General features: G+C 46.4%; 1 protein-coding gene across 2 annotated transcripts in view; it reads right to left on the bottom strand.

Moving 5' to 3' along the window:
* LOC109431349 (basement membrane-specific heparan sulfate proteoglycan core protein) overlaps positions 1-24,784 on the bottom strand; it is a 189,586-nt gene that overhangs the window by 42,635 nt on the left and 122,167 nt on the right. For both annotated transcript variants that reach the window (XM_062845623.1, XM_062845622.1), the window contains exon 9: positions 12,825-12,944. In XM_062845623.1, coding sequence (XP_062701607.1) covers positions 12,825-12,944 — 120 coding nt within the window. The remainder of the gene's footprint in view (positions 1-12,824; positions 12,945-24,784) is intronic.

Below are 24,784 nucleotides of genomic sequence, written 5' to 3'. Positions count from 1 at the left end.
CGGGCCGAGTAATGGGAACTGCATTGATGAATAAAACAATGCCAACAATTTTCACCATCATCGACGCCTACCGTAAAGGCTGCCACCTGTCCTTAAACGTTTTCCCTAGTGAGCCATTTTTTTTGCGCTCTCTCGGTCATTGTTGGTGAAAATGCTCCATGCGTCAGCAAAGACAATAAACACAGCCATAGTTCATTCGACGGGACAATTGATAGCCAATTTTGTTGCCTGGTTTACTGGCCATTTCATGGGCCTACCGCACACACAGGCGATCAGGGTCGGGAGGCGTGGGCCGAAAATGGAAATGGGTTTTCAATTATGAATTAATTATCAATAATCCACATTCGGAAAGAGCTCAAATGGTTAAATTATTGGGCAATTGATTATGATAACAACGGGGAATGCGTCAGAAATGGAAATGGAGCGGTATTTTTTTGACTTTCACTCGGATTATGTTGTTATTCTGGCTGATAACGATGATGAGAGCATTTCCTCGGTACATACAACTTACAATAATACGAACACCTTGCACGCCGTGTCGATATTGGTCTATATGCGGACGGGTTTCCGAGCGATTCGCCGTCTTTGGCAATAGTATTAGGCTCTGTCACTTCCGGATCTCTGGAAAGGGATCCTCGTCCAGGCATTTCTGTATAGTGGTTCTGAACATCCCGGGAACCCATGCAATAGCTACTTTCAAGGTCAGGTTCGGAATTCCGTCCGGGCTAGAGACCTTACCTACGCTACGGCATTTTGCAATCCCCGCAATTTCCTCATCAGTGACTCTTCCCTAATCGCCAGCCCCAGTCCTTCGGTTAAGGACTAGGATCATGACGCGGATAGGGCTCTTCGATGGAGACTGCTCTGCTGGAGCCATAACAACATTGTTTCTTGGTCATCACAATCCTGTAGGCATCTACCCACGGATTTTCATTGGCACTCTGACAGAGACCATCAGAACAGGCCATTTGCTTGCCCTGATCTCGGTCTAGAGTGTGACCTTGGCGTGCTCGTGCTCGTAATGCAACCAGTACGAGCTCGTTGCATCCTCCTCCTAGCCTGTAGGCAGGTGTGACGCAGGTTCACAATCTCTTAAGTACCCTAGTACGCTGATAGTCTCCCCTTCATAGGGTGGACTTGCCTAAGTATTGTCGCATAGCATGCACGCCAAAGCATCGCTACCAGCTCGTCTACGCTTAGACCGAATAGGTTTCGCTCACGGCACAAAAAGTAACTGCGATGATCAACTTCACTTCGTTCCGGCAGCTATCATGGTCGGTTCTTCTAGCAGGATCGGACCCGCTGGTTCGTGAAACGGCTTTACCATTACACGGCCCAGGCTTTGAAGTCACCCGCAATTAAATACCTGGCGCCTTATCAGCTCGATCGTCACACAGTCTAGCACCTGCATGAACTGCCTAGACGGGTATTTACCCGTCGTCCACATCGCCACCATTTTTCCGGACCTATTCACGACGCAGCTTCCATTTTCCAGTGGGTACTCAGTATGGGTTCGCAATTACGGCGATATCCAACCCCCACTCAGCGACTGCCTGACACAGCAGTTGCAGGACTACATCACAGTGGACCTGGTTCAGTTTCGTTACACGCACTGTGATTTGTCAGCTGTGGCTCCTCTGAAGGCCATCCGTTGGGTGTTTGCATTTCGCGGATTCCCCGGAACAAATAAAGTACTTGTTAGGGCTCGTTCAACCTTGTGCCTTATAGTATTCACCTCTATAGCGCCTGAAAAGCTTGCTCCTGTCAGGGCCTTTGCAGTCCTATGACTTGTGTCCTGGCTCGAGACACCTGCAGCAAGCCTCTGGTTGGTCAGTTGGCATATCGACCAGCCCTCCTTGAACTTCCCTACTTTAACAAACTTGTTAGCGTTCATCACAGGTAGCTGTACCGAGGCCCCCTGTATCCCTGCCGGGCCTTTTTGCAACCGAACAGCTGTGGTGGCCTCATGAATTTCGCCATGTTGTCACAGTGCTGTAACGAGCTCTTCCGCGTCCGTCATCTCGTCTAGCATTTTAACCTTCAGAGTCGCGTCCGCTTTGAGAGCCCTACCCTAAGGGACCATCTATAAACCACGTGGTCATGCTAGGGGGAAGGGGGGGGGATTGCTTTTGGCAAAGATCACGGTCCATACATATTTTTTTGTATGAACAAAAAAGCACGCGGGGGGAGGGGTTTCGCAATCTTCCAAAAAATGACCATGTGGTTTATGGACATTCACGCCACGAATCTCTTCCGCCAGACACTTGTAGGCAGCGCCTACATCGCCTTTAAGTTTTCCGAGTACTCTTCCACCTTGACGACGAGCGTGTTACGCTTCTCGCGCTCCTTCTTCTTTATGGCTCAACGTTCCCACTGGAACTTGGCCTGCCTCCTTTCAACTTAGTGTTTTTTCAGCACTTCCACAGTTATTAATTGATGGGCTTTCTTTGCTTGCCATTCCATAAATTTGTATGTTGTGAGGCAAGCACAATGGAACTCTATGCTCAGGGAAACAATAATATTTCTCTATAACTCACGGTTCGTGGCTGCCGCTCTTCATCCTTGGTCAAGCCCAATGCTCACCAAGTCATGCTCCACCTGGTCCACCCGTCGTACTCTCTGCGCTCCACGCCTTCTTGTACCAACCGGAACAGTCACGAACACCAATTTGCAAAGTTGTTGTTCGGCATTCTTGTAACATGCCCTGCTCACCCTATCCTTCCGGCTTGGGGTTGCCGACTGGGTTTGCCGTAAAGTGCAGTGAGCTCGTGGTTCAACCTTCTCCGCAAACACCGTTCTCCTGCACATCGCTGAAGATCCTCCTTAACATGCGTCGCTTGGAAATTTCAAGTGCTTGCAGGTCCTTCTCGAGCATGGTCTATGGCTCGTGTTCGTAGACGACCACAGGTCTTATCAGCGTCTTGTACATGGTGCACTTGGTGCGTGGGTGAATCTTTTTAGACCGCAGCTTGTTCTGGAACCCATAGTAGGCACGACTTCCACTGATGATGTACCTTCGTATTTCATGGCTGTCATTGTTGTCAGCCGTCAGTAAGGATCCGAGGTAGACGAATTCCTCCTCCACCTTGAAGGTATCTTCGTCTACCGTCACATTTCTTTCTGGACGGACCGGTTGTTTTCGGTTCCGCCTGCCAGCATGTATTTCGTTTTGGACGCGTTTCACCCGCCTGCCACCGTTCCAAATGTTCTGGCGATAATGCCCATGTCGTCCGCAAATTGACCGGATTTTGTGAAAAACGTACACCGACTCGTAAGCTCGCCTTGTCGCAGTACACCTTCCAGAGCGATGTTGAAGAGTAGGCATGAGAGCCCGTCACCTTATCGCAGTCCCCGAGATTCGAATGAACTGGATAATCATCCGAAACTCTTTCGCAGTTTTACACACCGTCCATCGTTGCTTTAATCAGTCAAGGCAGCTTTCCAGGACAGCCGTTTTCGTCCATGATTTCCCTTAGCTCTGTGTGGTTGATACTGTCGTATGCAGCTTTGAAGTCGATGAACACACGCTAAAACTGCTCAGCACTAAAATGTGTAAGACCTACTCATAAGTGCATAATTTCCAGACCACACAAAAATGTGTGACAGTTACACATTCTCAAAAAACAGCTCGTACACTCGTCTAGATGCGAAATGTTGTTTTTTTTTTGTGTTCCAAGGTCACCAGTAAACCTAGCTAGATTGGCGTACAAAAATGTTTGCGAGTTTAACGATTTTGCGGACACTGGAGCTGATTTTGTAAATGTGCAAGGGTTACACATTTTTGGTGTAGTCTGGAAATTATGCACTTTAGTGCTGAGCGGCGTTAGCGTACAGATGATGCGTTGGGACTTGGTACTCACGGCATATCTGGAGGATTTGCCATACGGAAAAGATCTGGTCCGTTGTCGACCGGCCATCGATGAATTCGGCTTCATAACTTCCCACGAACTCCTTCGTTCAAGGTGACAGACGACGGTAGGTGAAATGGGATAGCACATTGTAGGCAGCATTCAAAATAGTGATCGCTCTGAAGTTCTCACATTTCAAATGATCGCCTTTCTTGCGAATGGGGCAGGTAATCCCGTCCTTCCACTAAACATCCTTTGGTAACTGTTCAGTTTCCCAGATCCTGACTATCAACCGTTGCAATCAGGCGGCCAACTTTTCCATCTTGATGAGTTCAACTGCGATACCATCCTTACCAGCTGCTTTGTTGGTTTTGAGCTGGTGAATGGCATCCTTAACTTCCCTTAGCGTGGTAGTTGGCTCATTTCCGTCTTCTGCTGCATTGGCGTAGTCGTTCCCATCGTTGTCGTGGCCTCCCGTGCCTACGTTGTCCACGCCATTCAGGTGCTTGTCGAAGTGCTGCTTCCACCTTTCGATCATCTCATGTCCGTCCGTCAAAAGGCCTCCGTCCTTTTCCCTGCACAATTTGGCTTGCGGCACGAAGTCGTTGCGGAATGCATTGAGCTTATCGTAGAACTTCCACATTTCATGGGAACGGTTCTTCTACGCCGCTTCTCCCCCGACAGAGGCGGGTTTGCTGTTTCCGCTTCTGCTTATAGCGTTCCACGTTCTGCCAGGTTTCATGCCGCAGCATTACCGCCCGTGCTGCGTTCTTCTTCTCCAAAATCGCTCTACACTCCTCGTCGAACCATTCATTTCGTCGATTCCGTTCCACGTACCCGATGGTGCTCTCGGCTGCGTCGTCTATGGCTGCTTTTAGTGTTCTCCAACAGTCCTCTAGAGGGGCCACATCGGGCTTAGGGACAAAACGTCGAAAGACAAAACGTCGAATGCCAAAACGTCGAATGCCAAAAGGTCGAATGCCAAAACGTCGAAAGGGACAAAACGTCGAAAGGACAAAACGTCGAAAATGAGCAAATAGTGAATTCTTTATTCTTTTTGGGGAAACTCATTCTTTCACTTGTACCAGCCAACTGGTTTACAGGGGAGCGTTCCTGAGACTCCCAGAAACAACACCTTAGGGTCGGCATGTGTCTTAACTAGTTCTTCGCGGGTAGGGAATATTAGCACTGCCTTTATCCATTCAGAACCATTGCTAACTTTTTCGGTGTCTCTTCTCCTGACACCCAGTGTTGTATTTGAACTGAACGCGAGCCAAAAATGAACTGAGCTTGGATGTGCCATCAAATACTATGTCGATCATGACCTGACCATGGTCCTGCTCTATTTAGGACTTTGTGACGCATCTGCATACATGCGTTGTTGCGCGAAAATATGCACCACAATGAAGTGGGACATTGTGGCATCGGGCATTAAGATTCTGCACCAAAATCCGGATTTTCCGCAATCCACGGTGATCGAACCGGTTTCCCCTCTCGGTAGAGAGGGGGTTCTGTGAATCGGATCAGCCCAAGATTGCTAGAATTGGTGAAAAATGGCAGAAACATGACCGTTTCAGTTTACCAGGTACCAGGGTACCATGTTGGCATTCTGCGCGTTCCAAGTTTTGAACTGAACAATGTTCAAATATGTTTGATCGCAGTGTGCCGTATTTGAACGTCAACGCAAATTGAACGCGTTCAAATGCAACACAGCGAGTGGCACACTGCCAGTGGCACCTACTCCAATTTTTCAGCATCACGTTACAACTTTCTTCAGCGTGGCTACGATGGTGGCCTATAGCTATCGTCGGCCGGATCTGTGGCACTTTTAGGGTGGTGATGGGGATTCTTGGGCGATTGGCTTACGGCACGACTTGCCGGTACTTTTCATTCCAACGTAAGGGGTGAAAGGGAATGCCTTCCTCATTCAGAATCAAATTTGTACCTAAAATAGCTGTCCTTCGCCGCAATTCGTCCGATATTCACAGGATATGGTACTAATTCAACAATGCTAAGTATCCTCATAATAATCTTCACTCAGCTGGTGGTTTCAACTCTGGTCTGAAACATCATGGAGTGCAAAATGAGTCACTGACCTTCAGCGCTCGAGCAGTGTCCCGAGATAACGAGAAAATGTTCGTGGATCCCAGTTAATCAGTTCATCATTCTGGCATCTTGGTGGATCTATTGTATCGCCACCCCTCTCAGGATATCAACAGGATCGATTTAAATCCACACAAAATCTAAAAAAAAACCACACTGAACTGCGCACTTACACACTTTTCGACGTTTTGTCCTTTCGACGTTTTGTCCCTTCGACGTTTTGTCCTTTCAACGTTTTGGCATTCGACGTTTTGGCATTCGACGTTTTGTCTTTCGACGTTTTGTCACCCATTCGCCACATCGAGCTTGCCCTCGTCTGGCAACGCTGTCTCGAGATTCTGCGCGTATGCTGAGGCGATATCCGGATTCTTCGGTCACTCACAAGGTTGGTGCCGTGGTACAAGGTCACAAGGTTGTACCGTGGAGGTCGCTGGTACCGTACATTATTGACGACGGAAAGTATTGGGCGCTATTTGACCATCGCCAGATAGTGGTTGGAGTCGATATTAGTGCCACGATTGGTCCTGACCTCCATTATGTCGGAGAAGTGCTGTTGGTGAAGTGAAGTTGTGTTGGAAAAGGTGGTGCGTATGGCATGTTTTCAAAGGAGGCAAAATCAATGAGTCGTAGGCTGTTTTCGTTCGTCAGCTGGTGGGCGTTGAACTTTCCAATCGTCGGTCTGAATTCCTGCTCCTGGCCTACCTCAGTGTTCAAGTCACCTATCTATGACGATCTTGATGTCGTCGCTTAGGCAGCGATCGTATTCGCGCCAAGCACGCGCCTCTGCATGTGGGCCATCACGATAAAAGCTGTTCCCAGCTCACATGTGCTGTCGCAATCATGGTACGATTACCTCTAAACGTTCGCACCATGGATCCTGTCCATCACATCTCCTGCAGCGCTACGATGCCGAATCCGCGGTACTTCAGTAGATTGGTTAGTATACGGGTGCTCCCAACGAAGTTGAGAAATCGGCAGCTCCACGTACCGAGTTTCCAATCGCAAGTTCCTTTTGTTTACTGGGGTCGTTGTCGTTGGTCTTGATTCGTATTATTCTGTAGCTGATTTTTCGTTTCAATGATTTTTTTTGCGGCCGGCTCGTAGGTCCTGACACCAACCCTTTACTTTCAGGAGGGCCAGAGCTTAGAGTCCTTGCCTGGTACTCGGACGTTGATCAGCCGCCATGGGGGTCAAACGCTGTTGTGAGCCGCTCCTCCAGGAGAACAGACGCTCAGGTTTGCAAAAGCAACCCCCCCCCACCTTCCCTGTCAGCCTACAACCAAAGATACCACATGGGTTGGTTACCCGATCTCCCCTGAGGTTGCTTGCAGCCCGGCTGGTGCCACGCGGAGGTAGGGATAGAAGTTACTGGGCGAATTCTAATGATATCAATGATAGATGAGCGAATTACCCAGTCTTACCGTATCCGCCGTCTCCCAATTGATGACCCATAGCCTTAACCACTAGGTTAACTGGAGACCCTGCGCTCCTGTGCAACGGATGTTTTATTTCTATTCTTTGTCCTATCCACTTAGGTTCAGGGGGCATTCTCCCCTTGATCCGTCCTAACCTGTGGTGACTCAATGCCAATCAATGATCGCAAGCTTCTGTTCTCGTCGACCCAGGCTGACTATTTCAGACCTAACACACACAAGCAATCGCGTCCGGTGTGCTCTTCAGGTTATTCGCGAATGTGAAGGCCTCCGTCTGGGTAGACTTCGGTACCTTCGGCTTCACAGGCTCTGCTGCAGCCATAGTTGTCATGAGTTTATCATGGTCCTGCTTGGCTACCACCGTTGATTAACGAACTCTCATCAGGGCCTGCTTGAGGTCGTTATTGGTGTAGGACTTCGAGGACGCAAAGTCAAAGATGAAGTCAAGCTGCTGCGCAGCCAACTCCATTGCAGCGAGCTCACCTAAATATGTTTTGGTGACGCTTATCACGTAGAAAGGTTAACTGCTACGCTAGTAGTAGGTTTGCTAGGTCTCCATTGAGGAGAACAGCATGATGCTGGTCAAGCAGGACTATGAGAAACTCATCGCGGTAGTGCCAGCGGCAGAGTTTGAGAAGTTGAATGTGCTGAATTCTAGCCAGACGAAGACGAACATTCGCGGGCATCCCTAGAAGTGCGGCGAACGCGATTGCTATGACAACCATCGCAAAAGCGAGTGAGGTGAGGAGCTATCAGGCGGCGCTCGCAAGGCTGGGCGGCTATTGGCCCCGAAAGTCGGCAGTAATGCCAGAAAGTCGGACTTCAGTCAAGCTGACCAGTCCCGGTTTGAAGTGAACAGTGGGTAGCGACCATTGATAAGTCCTCACCACCACAGGTTACGGCGAGCAAGTGGGAGAGCGCCCATAGCGGAACGGAAGAAGAATGCGAATAAACAGAGGGTAGGTACATGAGCGTAGGGACACCGGACCACAGAAAGGTAGAGGGCTGGTGCCAAGCGCGAGAAGAGTGACTACAAGTCTCTGGCGGAAGACCCCCTGGTTAAAAACCTAGACGAGATCATGGACGCGGAAGAGCTCGTCACGGCACTGTAGCAACAGTGCGAGATGCAGGTGCCCACCGCAGCCATTTGGCTGCGAAAAGGCCCAGCAGGGACACAGGCTGTCTAGGTTCTGCTACCTGTGGAAGGACACTAACAAGTACGTAAAAGTAAGGAAGCTCGGGAATCGGTATGTCCGTTGTCCACTGAAGGTTTTCTTAATGCACCTTGAACCGAGACGCACTAGTCGTAGGACTAAAAAAACCGATAGGAGCAAGTTTCGTAGGCGATGAGGGGTGAAAGCTATAGGGCACAAGGTGCTCAAACTCTCCCAAGTGCTTGATTTGTTTAGGAAAACCTGCAAACAGCTCCCCCCAAGGTGCCTATCCCCAAGGTGCCTATTAAGAAAGCCGCAGTGAGCAACAAATCACAGTGCAGGTAACGCAGCTGAACCTGAACCACTGTGATGCGGCTCAGCAACTGCTTTGTCAGGCGGTTTCTGAGTGGGAGACGGATATCGCCATCATTTCGGACCCATACCGAGTACCCGCCGGCAACGGCAACTGGGCCTCGGATGGGACCAGGAAAATGGCGGCGATATGGACGACGGGTAAATACCCCGTGCAGGAGTTGGTGTCTACTACCTATGAGGGCTTCGTGGTCGCCAAAGTAAACGGGGTCTTCTTCTGTAGCTGTTATGCGCCTCCGCGGTGGCCGATCGAGCGGTTCACGCAAATGCTGGACCGCTTAACGACCGTGCTAACAGGGCGAAGGCCGGTGGTAATAGCGGGTGACTTTAATGCCTGGGCTGTGGAATGGGGAAGCCGTTTCACGAACCAGCGGGGTCAGATCCTGCTAGAAACACTGGCCATCTTAGATGTCGACTTGGCTAATGTCGGTACCAAGAGTACCTTTAGTCGAAATGGAGCGGAGTCAATTATTGACGTGACCTTTTGTAGTCCTGGCCTAACAAGTAGTTCGAACTGGAGAGTAGATGATGGCTACACTCACAGCGACCACCTGGCGGTTCGCTACAGTATCGACTACAACAACAGCAGACAGCGGATAGAAGAAGAGGCGGCTAGGCCAAGGCCAAGCCCTCGTAGGTGGAAGACATCATACTTCGACGAAGAGGTATTTAGGGAAGCGCTCCGCCGTGAGCGAAACTTACTCGGTTTAGACGGCGACGAGCTGGTAGCGGTGCTCTCACGTGCGTGTGATGCGACCATGCCTAGGCGAGTCCACCCTAGAAATGGGAGGCCACCGGCTTACTGGTGGACCGACGCGATTGCGGACCTGCGCCGCGCCTGCCTACGGGCTAGGCGGCGGATGTAGCGAGCACGATCAGAGGAAGAGCGAAACGAACGGCGGGTGGTGTTCGCCGCTGCAAAAGCCGCGCTCAAGACCGAGATAAGAGCAAGCAAGAAGGCCTGCTTTGAGGGTCTCTGTCAGAGTGCCAATACGAACCCGTGGGGTGATGCCTACAGGATCGTTATGGCCAAGACGAGAGGTGTGATGGCTCCTACAGAGCAATCTCCAGAGATGTTGGAGGGGATCATTGGAGGACTTTTTCCGCGTCATGATCCTAGTCCTTGGCCTCCTTTCGTAGGACAGCCGGGGACTGGGGCTGGCGATGAGGAAAGGGTCACCGATGTGGAACTTGCGGGGATAGCTAAGTCCCTTAGCGTAGGTAAGGCCCCAGGTCCGGACGGAGTTCCGAACCTGGCCTTAAAAGTAGCTATTGCAGAAGCTCCCGAGATGTTCAGGTCTGCTATGCAGAAATGCCTGGACGAGAGAGTTTTCCCGGAAGCTTGGAAGAGGCAGAGGATGGTACTATTGCCAAAGGCGGGGAAACCACCCGGAGACCCGTCGGCATATAGACCAATATGCTTGATTGACACGGCGGGGAAGGTGCTCGAAAAGATCATCCTCAATAGAATGTTGAAGTTCACTGAGGGCGTAAATGGTCTCTCGAGCAACCAGTATGGCTTCCGGAAGGGGAGGTCCACCGTAGACGCTATCTTGTCGGTTACAAAAACCGCCGAGAAAGCACTCGAGCCTAAGAGGAGGGGAATTCGCTTCTGCGGGGTAGTGACTCTGGATGTAAGGAATGCATTTAATAGCGCCAGTTGGGCTGCTATTGCCGATGCGCTCTTGCGTCTGGGGATACCGGAGTACTTGTACAAGATTCTCGGAAGCTACTTCCAGAATCGCGTACTGGTTTACGACACGGAGGTGGGTCGGAAGTGCTTTCACATAACCTCAGGAGTCCCGCAAGGTTCCATCCTGGGTCCGGTGTTATGGAATGTCATGTACGACGAGGTGTTGAGGTTAGAGTACCCAGTGGGAGTGGTGATTGTCGGATTTGCCGACGATATTACGCTCGAAGTCTACGGTGAAACGATCGAGGAGGTGAAGTTGACTACCGACCACTCGATCAAGGTTGTGGAGGCGTGGATGCGGTCCAGAAAACTGGAGCTGGCTCACCACAAGACAGAGGTGACGGTTGTTAACAACATGCAGTCGGCGCAGCAGACGGAGATCAGTGTAGGAGAGTGCACTATCCTGTCAAGGCGCTCTGTCAAGCACTTGGGCGTGATGATCGACGATAAGCTTACCTTCGGTAGCCACGTCGATTATGCCTGTAAAAGAGCCTCCACAGCTATTGCGGCACTGTCCCGGATGATGTCCAATAGCTTAGCGGTGTACGCCAGTAAGCGCAAGCTTCTGGCTAGTGTTGCTACGTCCATACTTAGGTATGGCGGCCCGGCGTGGGGTACCGCGCTAAGTACTGAATGCTACCGACGGAAGCTGGAAAGTACTTACAGGCTTATGTGTCTGAGGGTTGCAAGCGCGTACCGTACCGTGTCACACGATGCTCTCTGTGTCATTACTGGTATGGTGCCCATCAGCATTCTTATCAGTGAGGATATGGAGTGCTTCGAAATGCGCGGCACAAGAGGCATACGCAAGACTGTCAGGATGGCCTCTATGGTCAAATGGCAGCGCGCGTGGGACAGTTCCACCAAAGGAAGGTGGACCCATAGGTTGATACCGAGGGTAGATAGTTGGATTAATAGGCGCCATGGGGAAGTTTCATTCCACCTGACACAGGTCCTTACAGGTCATGGTTGCTTCCGACAGTATCTACACCGTTTCGGGCATGCGGATTCTCCCGAATGCCCAGTGTGCAATGGTTTAGAGGAAACGGCGGAACACGTTTTGTTCGTGTGCCCGCGTTTTCGCACAATGCGTGACCGCATGCTTGCCACATGCGGGGAGGACACAACTCCGGACAACTTGGTCCAGAGAATGTGTAGGGATGAGATTAGCTGGAATGCCGTTTCAACGGCTATCACCCATATCGTCTGGGAGCTACAAAGGAGGTGGCGCGTGGACTCGGAGAATGGCTAGTCCAGATGCAGTACAAGAGGTGGTCCAGGGGTTCGAAGTCGGCTTCGTAGGTCATACCGGTGCCCTGCGGTCGAGATCGACCCTTACAGCGATTAAGTGGCCGCGGAGAGGAAGTCCCGGTAGCGGTGCTGTCGTGGCGTCAGTCTACTGGGTTGGATCTGAGCCCGCGGTTGGAAAGGGGTCCCCGGCAAGGGTCGGGGTAGGTGAGACCCTGCTGTCTGCAACCTACGGATGCAGCTGATAAGGCCTGAAGGGTAGTGATACCCTTGCCTTCAGCAGGTCAGATCGGGTTGCATGTGGGCATCAGTTCTTGATGTCCGCTCAGCAGTAGGGCGCGGGCGGGGTTGACCCTGCCCGCCTTCCGAGGACAAAGGGAGTGGCGAGGACCACTCGGGAAACTGGCTAAGCGCCAGCATGCTATCGTGATGGACTCCAGAGCGAGTCATCGATGTTCGTTGCTGCTAGGCTACGGCAGCTAACCTTGAGGGTGCGATATGCACTAGCCCCTCTCTGAAGCAATACCTTCTTGGTGGTTCCGGAGAGACGTAGGGTTTGGCGACCATAGGAATGTGTTTTAGTGGGTCGAGGAGAGAGTAGTCCTGGCTTCTACCGGCATTGTAGAAGACGGCCTCATCCCCACACTACTCTAACCTTCCTGTTAGGGTGTCTGATGAGCAGATTTATCCCCCTATGGTTTAGAAGGAAAAAAAAGAAAAAAAAAAAGGTGCCTATCCTATCAAATAGGTCGATGATGCCTACCTTCGTAATATAAATATCGGTAAACATTGGCACGGTGTATACTTGGAATTTTAATTACTGCATGATAACTGAAGTATTCATATAATAGCGAACAATTTTTAATAAATTTAGAATATAACAAATTTTAGGTTAAGTTTAATCTAAACCATTTCCGCTTAAGGTAGACACTAGAAAAAAGAACAAGCATATACCATCATAAATCATACTCACCGATTTCACGCTGCCAGTAGTTGATTGCCTTGGGGGACGCCTCCACATTACAGATGAGTGTGACATCGGTTCCCAGTGGAGCACCAACAAGTTGATTCGGCACTTGTATCAGGGGATGAACTATGGCCCATATTTCCATTGGAGGAAAGGAGTGTCGCCGAAGAGTGAATGAGAAGAACACAAAACAGACAGTTTATAAATTTCTGTGCAGGAAATGTTGATGCAACAAAAGTGATAATTCCTAAGTGAAGGCGATTTAAAGTTACGAGAAGCATTTTTCACATTTTCTGTCTGTTCCATGTACTAGGTGGAAAAGGGTGGGTGACAAAAAATATTATGTCTGGTTAAGGTGTGAAAAAGGGTTCCTTGCAGGCCCTTTTGTCGGATTGTACATAAATTCTTGATGAGGCTGGCTGCAAAAGACTCGTGTAATCGTTTTAGGTCGTGACCTGCTTTTAAAGCCCTTCCCTATCTGGAAATATGCCGGGTGTCTTAAAAAAAATCCTAAATTAGGGATGTGTTAAAGGTTTATTTTGAAGAGTGTTATTTGTAATAATGGTAATATTTTGAGTGTATTAAATATGCACGAGTGCATGATCCTCAACAAGCCAAACCAATTGACACGATCCTGAAGTTAATAGATAAAGTAATAACAATCAGAAACAATTCCTTTGCATTGGCTTCCGTTAGCATAAAGGGCTAATAAATGGATGCTACCAGGGTTCCCCCATCCAAATGGCAGTAAAATTATCATACCAAAGTGATGACAAACTCCCGCACTCTCTCTCTTTCTTGTGGCAGGAGTGGTGGAAGTTATTAGCATTCATAAAACGAGACCTATTCAGATGACGGTAAGCGGAACAACCGACAAAGTGATATGATAACGATACACTCTTAGGTATACACAGTCAAGAAGAGCCCACTCAGCCGGTGCTTGTCAGCCTTCTTGATGCTCTAGCCCTAGCGTGGTGGAGTTTGCATGAATAATAATTGGATGTATAAAAGGTCCAACCTTTGCCGAAGCGCAAACGGCTGACTGGTTGGTGTCAACGATTATGCAAGAGATAAAGAGCAATGTGCTAAGCATTTGTCAAAAAGCGAAGTTTACGTGTAGAAAAGTTGCTCACGCTTAGCAGGGAATATTGAATGTTTGATGTTAGATTATGCACTGTTAACCCAAATTTTTGATTTTGATCTAAATATCATTTTTCGTCATCTAAAATCGATTTAAACATGTTTTGAAAGATGATTCTTTTCAATTCTCGATTTCGTGAATTTCAGTTTTTGATTTTTCTAATTTTTATTTTTGAACATCCCCACACTTTTATATTTTTCCTGGAAGCCAATTTGGGGAACGAATTTTTTGAGATGAAAACATTTTGAGATTTTATGATTATTGTTGAAATATTATTATTTTAAACTTTTTTCACAGAAAATTTTATTTTCCGTGTAATTTTAAAGAAAATAATTTTAGAGTGTATTCGATTTCCTTAAACTATTGAACAAGGATAGATTGATTTGTGAAAAATTTAAAATATGTTAATTGTAGCGATTCAATACAAAATAAACAAGGACTTCTAAAAGGTGACTAAAACATCAATTTTTCAATGATTTATAAAAAATGTAAATACGCTTTAAAATACACCAAAAACTATTTTGAGATATCCAGAACAGTCCTTAATATCAGCCAAAAATATAAAAAAATGATTTTCCACAAAACAAAAATTACAAAAATGCTCAAACTATACCCCGTCTAAAGGCGGGATTGGGTATTAGAGGGTTAAATGCATTTTTGTACGAATTTTCATGTGGGTCAAATGTAAATTTTGTTATGACAAGTAAATGCGTTAGAATGTGGTATTCACAGCTCCATTTGAGGAACTCACATTTTATAAGCAGCTTTAACGGGAGTACGACCGCTACCCGAGCCACGAAGTCAAGTTCATCATAGAACACCTGAACCCTCGGCCAAAAAGAGGTATTCAGACCAGCGATTGGCAAGTTCAGCGCTTACCAACTGACGAACAAAAACGACCTACTACTACTTTTTTTATATCTTGTTGGGTATCTGCGTATCTGCGCAGAGTGTGGCCGATCCATCTCCAGTTTCGCTCCCGAATAGGCCACCATGCACGAATTATATACCGCAGGCATCTATTGATGGAGACCTGCAGCAGTTGAGTGTTCTCCACTGATACACACCAAGTTTCACTGGCGTACAGCAGCACAGATTTCACGTTCGAGTTGAAAATTCAGATTTTGGTACATCGACTAATCTGGTGTTCTTCCACACATTTCTTAAACTAGCAAAGACAGCTCTCGCCTTCTTGATCCGTGCACCTATAGTAGAGAGCATTTTCATGCAGAGTACTGCACAACGGTGTTTTGTCCGATCCCATCCGGGTCGTTGCTAGAGCTAGGCAAGGATGTATACTATCATTGCTACTGTTGTTCATCATAATCGACGAGATCCTGGTAGGTGCGATTGATCGTGAACTAAATCGTGGGTTACACGGTCAATCTTCCCAGTTTTACGGTAGCTGGGCAAACAGTGGAGAATGTTGAAAGCTTCCAATATCTTGGTTGCCAAATGGCGGCCGATATTGACACCAAGATCGACATGTTTCAATCAGGCCGATGATTTCCTAAGGGACCAGGGACCGCCAATTATGGCATACAGTCAAGTTACCCTTTTTGGACACCTTTACTGAGACAGATGGTGCGTTGTACCCTTGGCGGGTCATGCTGTAGTGTAGCTGGCATGACCGACACTTGACAAATGTTTCCAAAGTGTTGGAACCAGCGTTTCAACAGGGGTTTTAACAGCGTCTATAATGGGCATCGTAGCATTTATCTTAGTCCCACTAAGGCGGCGTGAAACATCGTAGAAGAGTCAGATGTCGCCGGTGTTTGCAGCTTTCTCGCCTTCGTCGGCTAGGCGCTCTTTTATCCCGTCTACATGAGCGTTTCACTCCTTCTCGAGAGCTGAATAGCGCTGAGGGGCTACGGAATTGGCTCCTCGTGTTTTCGCTCGCGCTATCGCGGCGTTGGCGTGCCTCCGCTCCTCTATCTTTCTCCAGGTATCATCTGTGATCCATTGTTTTCTCCGGGTGAGTAGCTCATCCAAATAATTCTCGCCGAAGGCGATAAAAGCGTTTTTAATGGCGCTCCATTGATTTTCTACGCTTCCAACTTTTGGAATATCGGCAGCACGGTTCTCTAGCTCCTCGACGAGGTATTTTTTCACCGCAGTGTCTTCCAGTCGGCTTGTGTTGAAGTGGCGCCCGATTTTATCCTCCTGTCGATGGATTCTAGCAATTGGCAGCCGATTAAGAGATGATGGATGTTCACCTAGTAGGCCAGAGTATAGCAGAATTTGACCCGACGCCAATCTGTGTTCTCCAAAGGATGGTATTGCAGCTGAAGTTATCAAAATGGGCCCTGTGCTAAGAATGATCTTCGATGTCCCCTGAAACGTTCCTGAGGTACCTACAGGTCAGTGTTGGTAAACTCACACTCAAAGCACACTCATGAGCCACTCCTGCATGAGCAAACTCGCACGCGATTCTGAATCGTTTTTTCATGCGCGGGAATTTCATGTAAAATCTCGCTCCCACGAGTCAAACGCTGAAATCTTGTTCTCTTGTAAAGCGAATCCAAATCAATTTGATCGGCATTCAATGTTGTTGTACGCTAGATTTGCTTTTGTTCTATCTATATATATAAAAATGAGTTTAAAATTCCTTTGAGGCAACAAACGGTTCGATTCGTTTTCATGGTGGCTGTGTTTATATGTACAAAAAGTTATAAAAATCAACCAGAAAAGTTAATAAATTAATAAAGTACTGATTTTTTATGAGCTGGGAAGGAAATCAACACGATCGAAATGAAACCAATCTAGAGTGCGGTGTTATTTTGAGCTCAACAGTTGTCAAACCACCACAACCGGGCAAGACAAAGTTTGCCGGGTCAGCTAGTCATACAATAATAAAAAATTCGATTTAAATATTAAGAACACCAAGAAATAAAGCAATGAGTGAAATTATGAGTCAACTCATGCATGATTTTTTCGGCGGTGAGTTTGGCGAGTCAACAATCGCGCGTGAAGCTATTCAACCATGAGATTTGAGAATTTGAGTTTTTACCAACACTGCTACAGGTACTTATTAAAACTCCCTGAGGCCCACAGAAAAGCCCCAGAGATCTCCTGGTACCAAGCCTGGTACACCTTGGAAGTCCCTTTTTTGTCTTCTAGTCCATGGAGGGATAATCTGTTCAACAAACACTTGAACAGTTATGTCCAAATAGTGTGGGGTTAAGGACCGTCTTCTACAAAAAAAGCGATAGCCAGAACTACTATCCTCTCGACCCACTGAGCAACATTCCCATTGTCGGTAAGCCCTTTGTCTCTCCGGAACCACCACAAAGGCATTGCTTCAGAGAGAGGCTAGTGCACATCGCACCCTCAAGGTTAGATGCGTAGCCTTCAGCTACGAACATCGTTGACTCGCTTTGAGGAGTCTATCAAGTTAGAATGCTGGTGCTTAGCCAGTTTCCCGAATGGGTTGACACCACACCTGTTTCAAACTACACAGCAAGTATCAAGAACTGATACCGCGTGCACAGCGATTTGACCTTCCCGCAAGAAAGGCCGTATCAGCCAGCACACAGAAGGACGTGCCGACATGGGACCTCCACCTGCGCCGACCATGCCGAGGACTGCTTTCCAATCGCGGGCTTGGATCTAACCCAGTAGACCGACGCCACGACAGCAACGCTACCAGGATATTCTCCCTGTGGTTACTAGCCCTACTCCGAGTCCACGCGCCACCTCCTCTGTAGCTCCAAGACGATGTGGGTGATAGCCGTTTGATTTTTTGTACTTAGCACCGTGCCACAAGTCGAGCCGCCATACCTTAGTATGGACGAGGCGATACTAGCCAGAAGCTTGCGCTTGCTGGCATATACCGCAGAGATATTGAACATCGTCCGAGACAGTTCCACTATTGCTGTGGAGGCTCTTTTGCAGGCATAATCAACGTGGCAACCGAAGGAAAGCTTATCGTTGACCATAACCCCCAATCGCCAACACTGGTTGTTCACAACCACCACCTCAGTTTTATGGTGAGCCAATGGGGAACGTTCGGTGTAGTACTAGATTTGTAGTAATGAGCTGAATTTTAGTATGGTGAGAAGGCCAATTCTCCGTTTCTGCAATAAAATGGTGCAAAAAGCGTGGGTATTATGATTCCTTGTCTAATTTTATGCTGTTTGAGCAAAACTTTGGATAACTATGATGTTTGTGTTACAAGAAATGGAGAAAATAACAACACTGTTGCCCAAAGTTTTGCTCAAGCAGCATCAAATTAGGCAAGGAATCATAATACCCACGCTTTTTGCACCATTTCGTTGCAGAAACGGAGAATTGACCTTCTCACCATGCTAAAATTCAGCTCATTACTACAAATCTAGTACTTCACCGATCTGTCCTATTCCTGGATCTCGTGTGATCAACTGGGCAGCAGTCAATTCCCCTTCTTGCATCGATTCACCGTAGACCTGCAGCGTAATGTCGTCAGCGCTCGTCGTACATGACATTCCATAACACCGGACCCAGGATGGAACCTTGCGGGACTCCTGAGGTTATGTCAAAGCACTTCCGACCCATCTTACTAGTACTCGACAGCGTAGGTTTCTGATTGTACATGTACAGGAGCTACATTCATGTAATTTTAACTGAAAGGCAGAATAACTTGACAATGACTCGTGTCCAACCAAAAAACTACACTGTCGATACTCCTTTGTGACTTCTGTGTTGCTTGGGACTGGCGCCATTGAACGCTTTCCTTACATCCAGAGTCATTACCGCACAGTAGCGAACCCCGCTTTCACTTACGCTGGAGTACTATCCCAACTATCTTTTCAACCGAAAAGATAGTGTCTAAGGTCGACTTCCCCTTTTGGAAGCCGAACTGGATGCTCAACAAACCATTTACATCCTCAGTGCGCCTCAACATTCTGTTGAGAATGATCTTTTCGAGCACCTTCACCACAAACCACTAACATACACAAACCCCGACACAACCGTTGGCATAGGTCACCCATTCCTACTAACACATTGCTAAAGTGAACGACGCTGTTTTTAATAATGTAGGGTAAGAAATTAAACTTTGAACTAGTCAAATTGTAATCTTAATTTGAACCATTTCAAAATTCATTAAAACGACGTACTTTTTAGGCAAATATTGTCCCGAAAAAGATGTTAAACAGCTTTCCGTAATAAAACCTGATACATTCTACAACATGGACTTTAAAAGCATTGAAAAAGCGTTTTTGTCATGGAAAACAGGCAATTGAAAAATCACTGTGATTTCACCCATTTCCCCTCAGGGAAAGCACATTTTCGGTGCACTTATACAGCTCATGCATTGTATCAAACGCAATATGTGAACACGTCAAATGAAAGCTTATTTAACGTAGAATCGACCAACCGACTAATATTCTGCATTATCTGTCATAAAATTATCAAATTTAAGTAATTCTTACTTGGAGAATGTTATCTTGAGTTGAACCATTTGTAATCTAAATTTGAACTAGTAAACGGGGGCGAGCTTTCAGTATTGGCCTGCAGACTGCGCTAGTGGTTGTTTTGTTTACTCTTAGGGGATGAAAAATTCCAAATTTAGTTTCCAAGTTCCTGAAGAGTTTAGAATATTCTTAGTTGAAATTCCACTGCCTAATGAAAAATAGTTATGGGAATTAGCAGATCCATGTGTTTTTCTATTGTTCAGAACGAAATTGGCTGTTGAGATGTTAAGTAATTCTTACTTGGAGAATGTTATCTTAAGTTGAACCATTTGTAATCTAAATTTGAACTAGTAAACGGGGGCGAGCTTTCAGTATTGGCCTGCAGACTGCGCTAGTGGTTGTTTTGTTTACTCTTAGGGGATGAAAAATTCCAAATTTAGTTTCCAAGTTCCTGAAGAGTTTAGAATATTCTTAGTTGAAATTCCACTGCCTAATGAAAAATAGTTATGGGAATTAGCAGATCCATGTGTTTTTCTATTGTTCAGAACGAAATTGGCTGTTGTGGGAGATGCTCGAGCTGCTGCCGCCAGTAGTTCAAATTAAGATTAAAATTGGTTCAAATTATGATTACGATGGTTCAAATTAAGATTAAAATCATTGTTGACGAATAATCAAATTTTTCAATGAAATTCGGTGCAAATACAAACTTTTTACTACTTAACAGAAAGCTTATACCCGTGGCTTTCATGTACATAAGATTTTGCCGTAGTAAATTATTTCCATGTGGGAGAAAAAATCACTCAAAATTTGCGCTACTGCGAAAAGCCGCCATTTGGTTCAACTTTTGATTACCTACCCTACAACCCAAACAAACAAGGTCCCTGATTGGTAGACCAATCACAGATGATTTTTGTTTTGTTTTTTTTTTCTCACCGACGACAGTCGACAACTATAAAGAAGCATGTAGGTAGCTCCGAAAATATTTTGTAATTTATACAGCTAAAAACTCGCCTATTGTTGCACACTCCATGTTATTCTTATGAGGTGTGCAACAATTGGCAAATTACCCTACACAATAAAATGTGAATAGTACTGCTTGTGGTATATCACTGAAGAAAGCTGCGCCCTGTGGATGGGAAGCACACAGTTGTTGGTCTAGTCGCTGCTCGGATTCCACCGCAGTTTGCATTCCGCCGCTTCCCCGTTCCAGTTTGGATGCAGCTTCCGATCGTCACCACTGGATTTCACCGTCGCCCATAACCATTCTGCCTCTGCTTGGTTCGATCGTTTGGCTGGTGCTGCTGCTATCAGATGCCAGCATTGCTCGCAACCTTCCATTCCACAGGAGGAGTTCGATGAGTTATTCAGAATTCTTTTCAGGACACGCAATTGCAAGGTGGACGATCGAAGGGCAGTGATAGTCCAGCGCGCTGTGGCCAACTTTCTGCGGCAGATGGTTTTTCAGCTGTTCGGCACCGTTGGCGTTTGTGACCGATCGGTGGCTCGCTGCTCCGGTTGTTCCTAAGTTTGATAAGGGGCTGTCCATAAACCACGTGATCATGAGGGGGGGGGGGGGGGGTTCGGCCTATGAGCATTTTGTATGGACGAATAAAAAATTTTGTATGGACAAATGACCACGCGGGGGGGGGGGGGGGGTTGAGAAGTCCCAAAAAATGACCACGTGGTTTATGGACAGCCCCTAATAAGTTTGGCGTTGGCGTGCGTTGCCAACAACATCTAGCATAGCCAGTGCCCCTACCAGGAGCTGACCCCGCTGGTTCGTAAAACGACTTATCCATTCCACGGCCCAGGCATCAAAGTCACCAGCTATTACCACCGGCCTTCGCTCTGTCAGCACGGTCATAATACAGTCCATCATCTTCGTAATCTACTCGATCGACCACTGCGGAGGCGCATAACAGCTACACAAGAAGACCTCGTTTGCTTTGGCGACCACAAAGTCCTCGTATGTAGTAGACACCAACTCCTGGGCGGGATATCCCCTTGGAACCCCTGAACATCCCTAAAACCCCCTAGGATGATTCTGAGACCCCTGCATTGCTCCAGATCCCATGAAACCCCCTGAAACATCGTGACACCCGCTGAGACTCCCTGAAGCGCCTCTGAGGCCTACAGGTTTCCCTTGAGGCCCCCTAAAATGTTACTGAGATCTACAGGTACCCCCTGAAACCCCCTGGAACCACCTTGAAACTCCTCTTAGCTCTCTTAGTACGCCGCTGAAACCCCTTTTTAAAAGGAGGGCACTATTCACACGTGTTCACTGCACTGTTATAAATTGACCTCTATCGCATTCAACACAATTGTCAATAGATTATATAAATTACAGGTTTGCTGTATCCCATATAACCGCAATGAAAAACGCATTTAAAATTTATTTAAACTGAAGTATTTTGAACAGTACGTGTATCTTCTTCGGTGGCTGAAATTGTTTCCGCATCCTCAGTTCGCCCAACTTGAAGAGGGTCAAACCGTCAGTCCATTCGTCCGTCCGTTCGTCCGTCGTCGGTGAAGTGCAACTATTCGCTCCTACTTTAAATTAATTTTCACCCATATATTCCGGACACGCTTGGCAACCCCCGTGCTCTCTGGAATGCCACTCAACCAACCAACATCTGTATGGTAATTTTCGCCACCAACCAACGCAGCGAACGGCGGCCGGAAGCTCATCTGTCCGTCCGTATCTCTGGAGCATGTGTGAATACTCCTCCAGAGTTTTCCACTTTTGCCACGGTCCTCTTGACACGAGTAGCAGCTCTGCTACACCATTATAAGCAACCTTCAGTCGGAAAGGGCTTGGAAACTTTGACGACCGTGCTTAAAGTTTATTTTTTTGTAGCACATTTGCCAAAATGTAAAGGGCACATGACATCGGGGAAGAAAAATGCCCAGCAGTAAAGTTTAGTGGAGAGTGTCACAAGTGTGAATTGAAATTATTTGAAATTTTACTCATCTTGGTGAAAGAGCCGCTCCTAGCTTTTTCCATTGCTACTAGATGGACACATAATGTGGACAAAGAACTTGAAAGTGAGTTCATATGACATCTCTTTATAGTATGTTGATAAACAGAAAGTAAAAGAAAGCAAACCCGCAGGACAAGAAGTGTTGAAGATTCATTTTTTCTTATAACGTCTCAGAATTGAAAATATCACCTTCAATGCAGAGAATTACTTATATACGGGGACTTGCAGTTACTATCGTTTAACCAACCGAAGAAAATCGTAAATTTCAATGAATTTTAGCTGTCAACAACACAAACACATACGGGGACAGAAAGAACCTTTAAACATCAATGAGGTTTTGATGGGACTTAGCCTTAAGAGCCGAAGCAGAGATATACAGTAGATGTTCGCTCGGTGCAAACGCTTTAACTGCAATGCAACTGCAAGCCCGCTAAGTGCAACAATTTTACATTTAACGCACCGCTATCCGTCAAAACGAAATGTCAACAGCGATGTTTTAAGCATGCACTTTTGTTGCAGTGCGAAGTTTTCCGTATGCACATTGGCTGCATTCTGCAGCAACTGACAGTTCCATGACGTCTGTCAGTTGTTGTAGTTATCGAATTTCATTTGATAAGTGAAACGTTAACATGTTGCAGTTATCGAACGTTTACTGTAGTTGGAAAGACGGACCCGGTTAGGGTGGCACTACGAAACCAGTTTGACTTTCTATTTCACATAATCGTTACTTGTTCTGTGACCCAGTTAGTAAAAGTGTCAGATTGGCGATAAGGAGTCGTGAGTTTGAATCCCACCAAAACAATTGTAATATATTTTCATAAATTTATCTCTCAATTTATTGATTACGATTGTTCTTGATGTATTCTTTGGAAAATTTCTTGTCTTTTCAGTCCAATGGTGTGATCAAAAACACCTTACCACGGGGGTGAATCTTCATCACGAAAAGAACCGCTCGTTTGATTGCTGGACACTAGCGAACCTGGTGGTGGAAAGCAAGCTTTTTTGTACAGCGAGCATAGGGCGGGAACGCGGCACGCTTTGATGATTTTTTATTTCTCCAAAGAAATTCATTCCAATCTAGATCTCCAAGTGAAAATTTTACGACTTCCACCTCGAAACTTCAAATTTGTTCGAAGATACACATCTGTTCTGTGACCTTACGTTCTCTTAAGTTCACAGGACCATGACTGTACAGAGATCGTTATCAAAATTCATGTACAGCCATGCCCTCTCCGTCGAGTCGTTCTACTGATTGCATCGCCAGTACGAGTGTAGTGAGATTGCCAAGAGGATCCGTTATCATTTATTAAAACAGGGCATAAAAAGAGGGAGTTTTGTGTATGAATTGAGTCGGCTTTGAATGATGGAACTTAATTCTTGAGAAGACGTTCTGCTCCTGGAGGTTTGAGATAAACCCCAGGGGAGTTTCCAGGGGTTTCTGGGAAGTCTAAAAGGTGAAGTTTCCAAGGGGTTTCACAAGTTTTTTAAGGGAATTCAAGAAGGCATAAGGTGGGTCCAAGAAATTTTAGGTGCGCTTCAGAGGCATGTCAGGGGGATTTTAGGGGATTTCAGTGGGCTTCTGGGGAGAATGGTATTTCTTTTAGAGGGATTACAGTTCTTTCAGAGGCACTTCAAGAAATTTTAGGGATATTTCAGAAAGATTTAGGGCGCCGTTCCTGGACACCCCTGAGAACCCTCTAAAATTGCCTAGAATCACTTCTATTCCTGAAACCTTCTAGGACCCACAGTGACTGCCTGAAACACCTATAAGAATCTTTGGTACACCTGTAAAAACACTTAAGACCCTCTGACAGAAATTGCTCATGAATTCTATTTAGAGTCCCTCTGAGACTCCCTGAAACGTCCCTTAGACCCCATGGAATCTTCCTGGAACCCCCTGAAGTGTCCCTGTTACCTCCTCACACCCTTTTCTATCGTTGACTTTTGTCCATATAAAAATTTTCGTTGATAGATTTGAGATGGAATTTGAATTGTTGATTACACTAGTTTACAGCATTTTTGAACTCGGTAAGTTGATGATCATTTTTGGTGTAGAATCATGCCCTGAGTTCTAAAACGCGAAAGAAAAAAAATACAGTAGAGCGGAAATTTTTTCGACTTTCCATACGCTCACTTCAAACATCTCATTCTCCGTAATCAATACTCCGATTGACCTGAAATTTTTACTGTAACTCGCCTACATATGATACGTCAAATAAACGTCGAGAAAGAATTTTTAAGTTGGTTTTTTCTTATTGAAAAAAATACATTTCTTCAAAAATTTCTGGGAATTTTGCTAAAATTTAAGAAGATCGTCCCTAAAACTCGACAATATCTTGAATTTCATCAATCTGACGCAAAACCTGTATTCAGATGATTGAATGGAATTGTATTCAGCTTTTAATTTATGGGAAAAGATTTAAAATTGGTTGAACAAAACGCAATATATTT

This window comes from Aedes albopictus, chromosome 1, assembly GCF_035046485.1.
Source record: "Aedes albopictus strain Foshan chromosome 1, AalbF5, whole genome shotgun sequence".
Taxonomy (NCBI): Eukaryota; Metazoa; Arthropoda; class Insecta; order Diptera; family Culicidae; genus Aedes; species Aedes albopictus.
The sequence above is the reverse complement of the archived record's forward strand: the minus strand, read 5'-3'. Positions and strand labels throughout refer to the sequence as shown.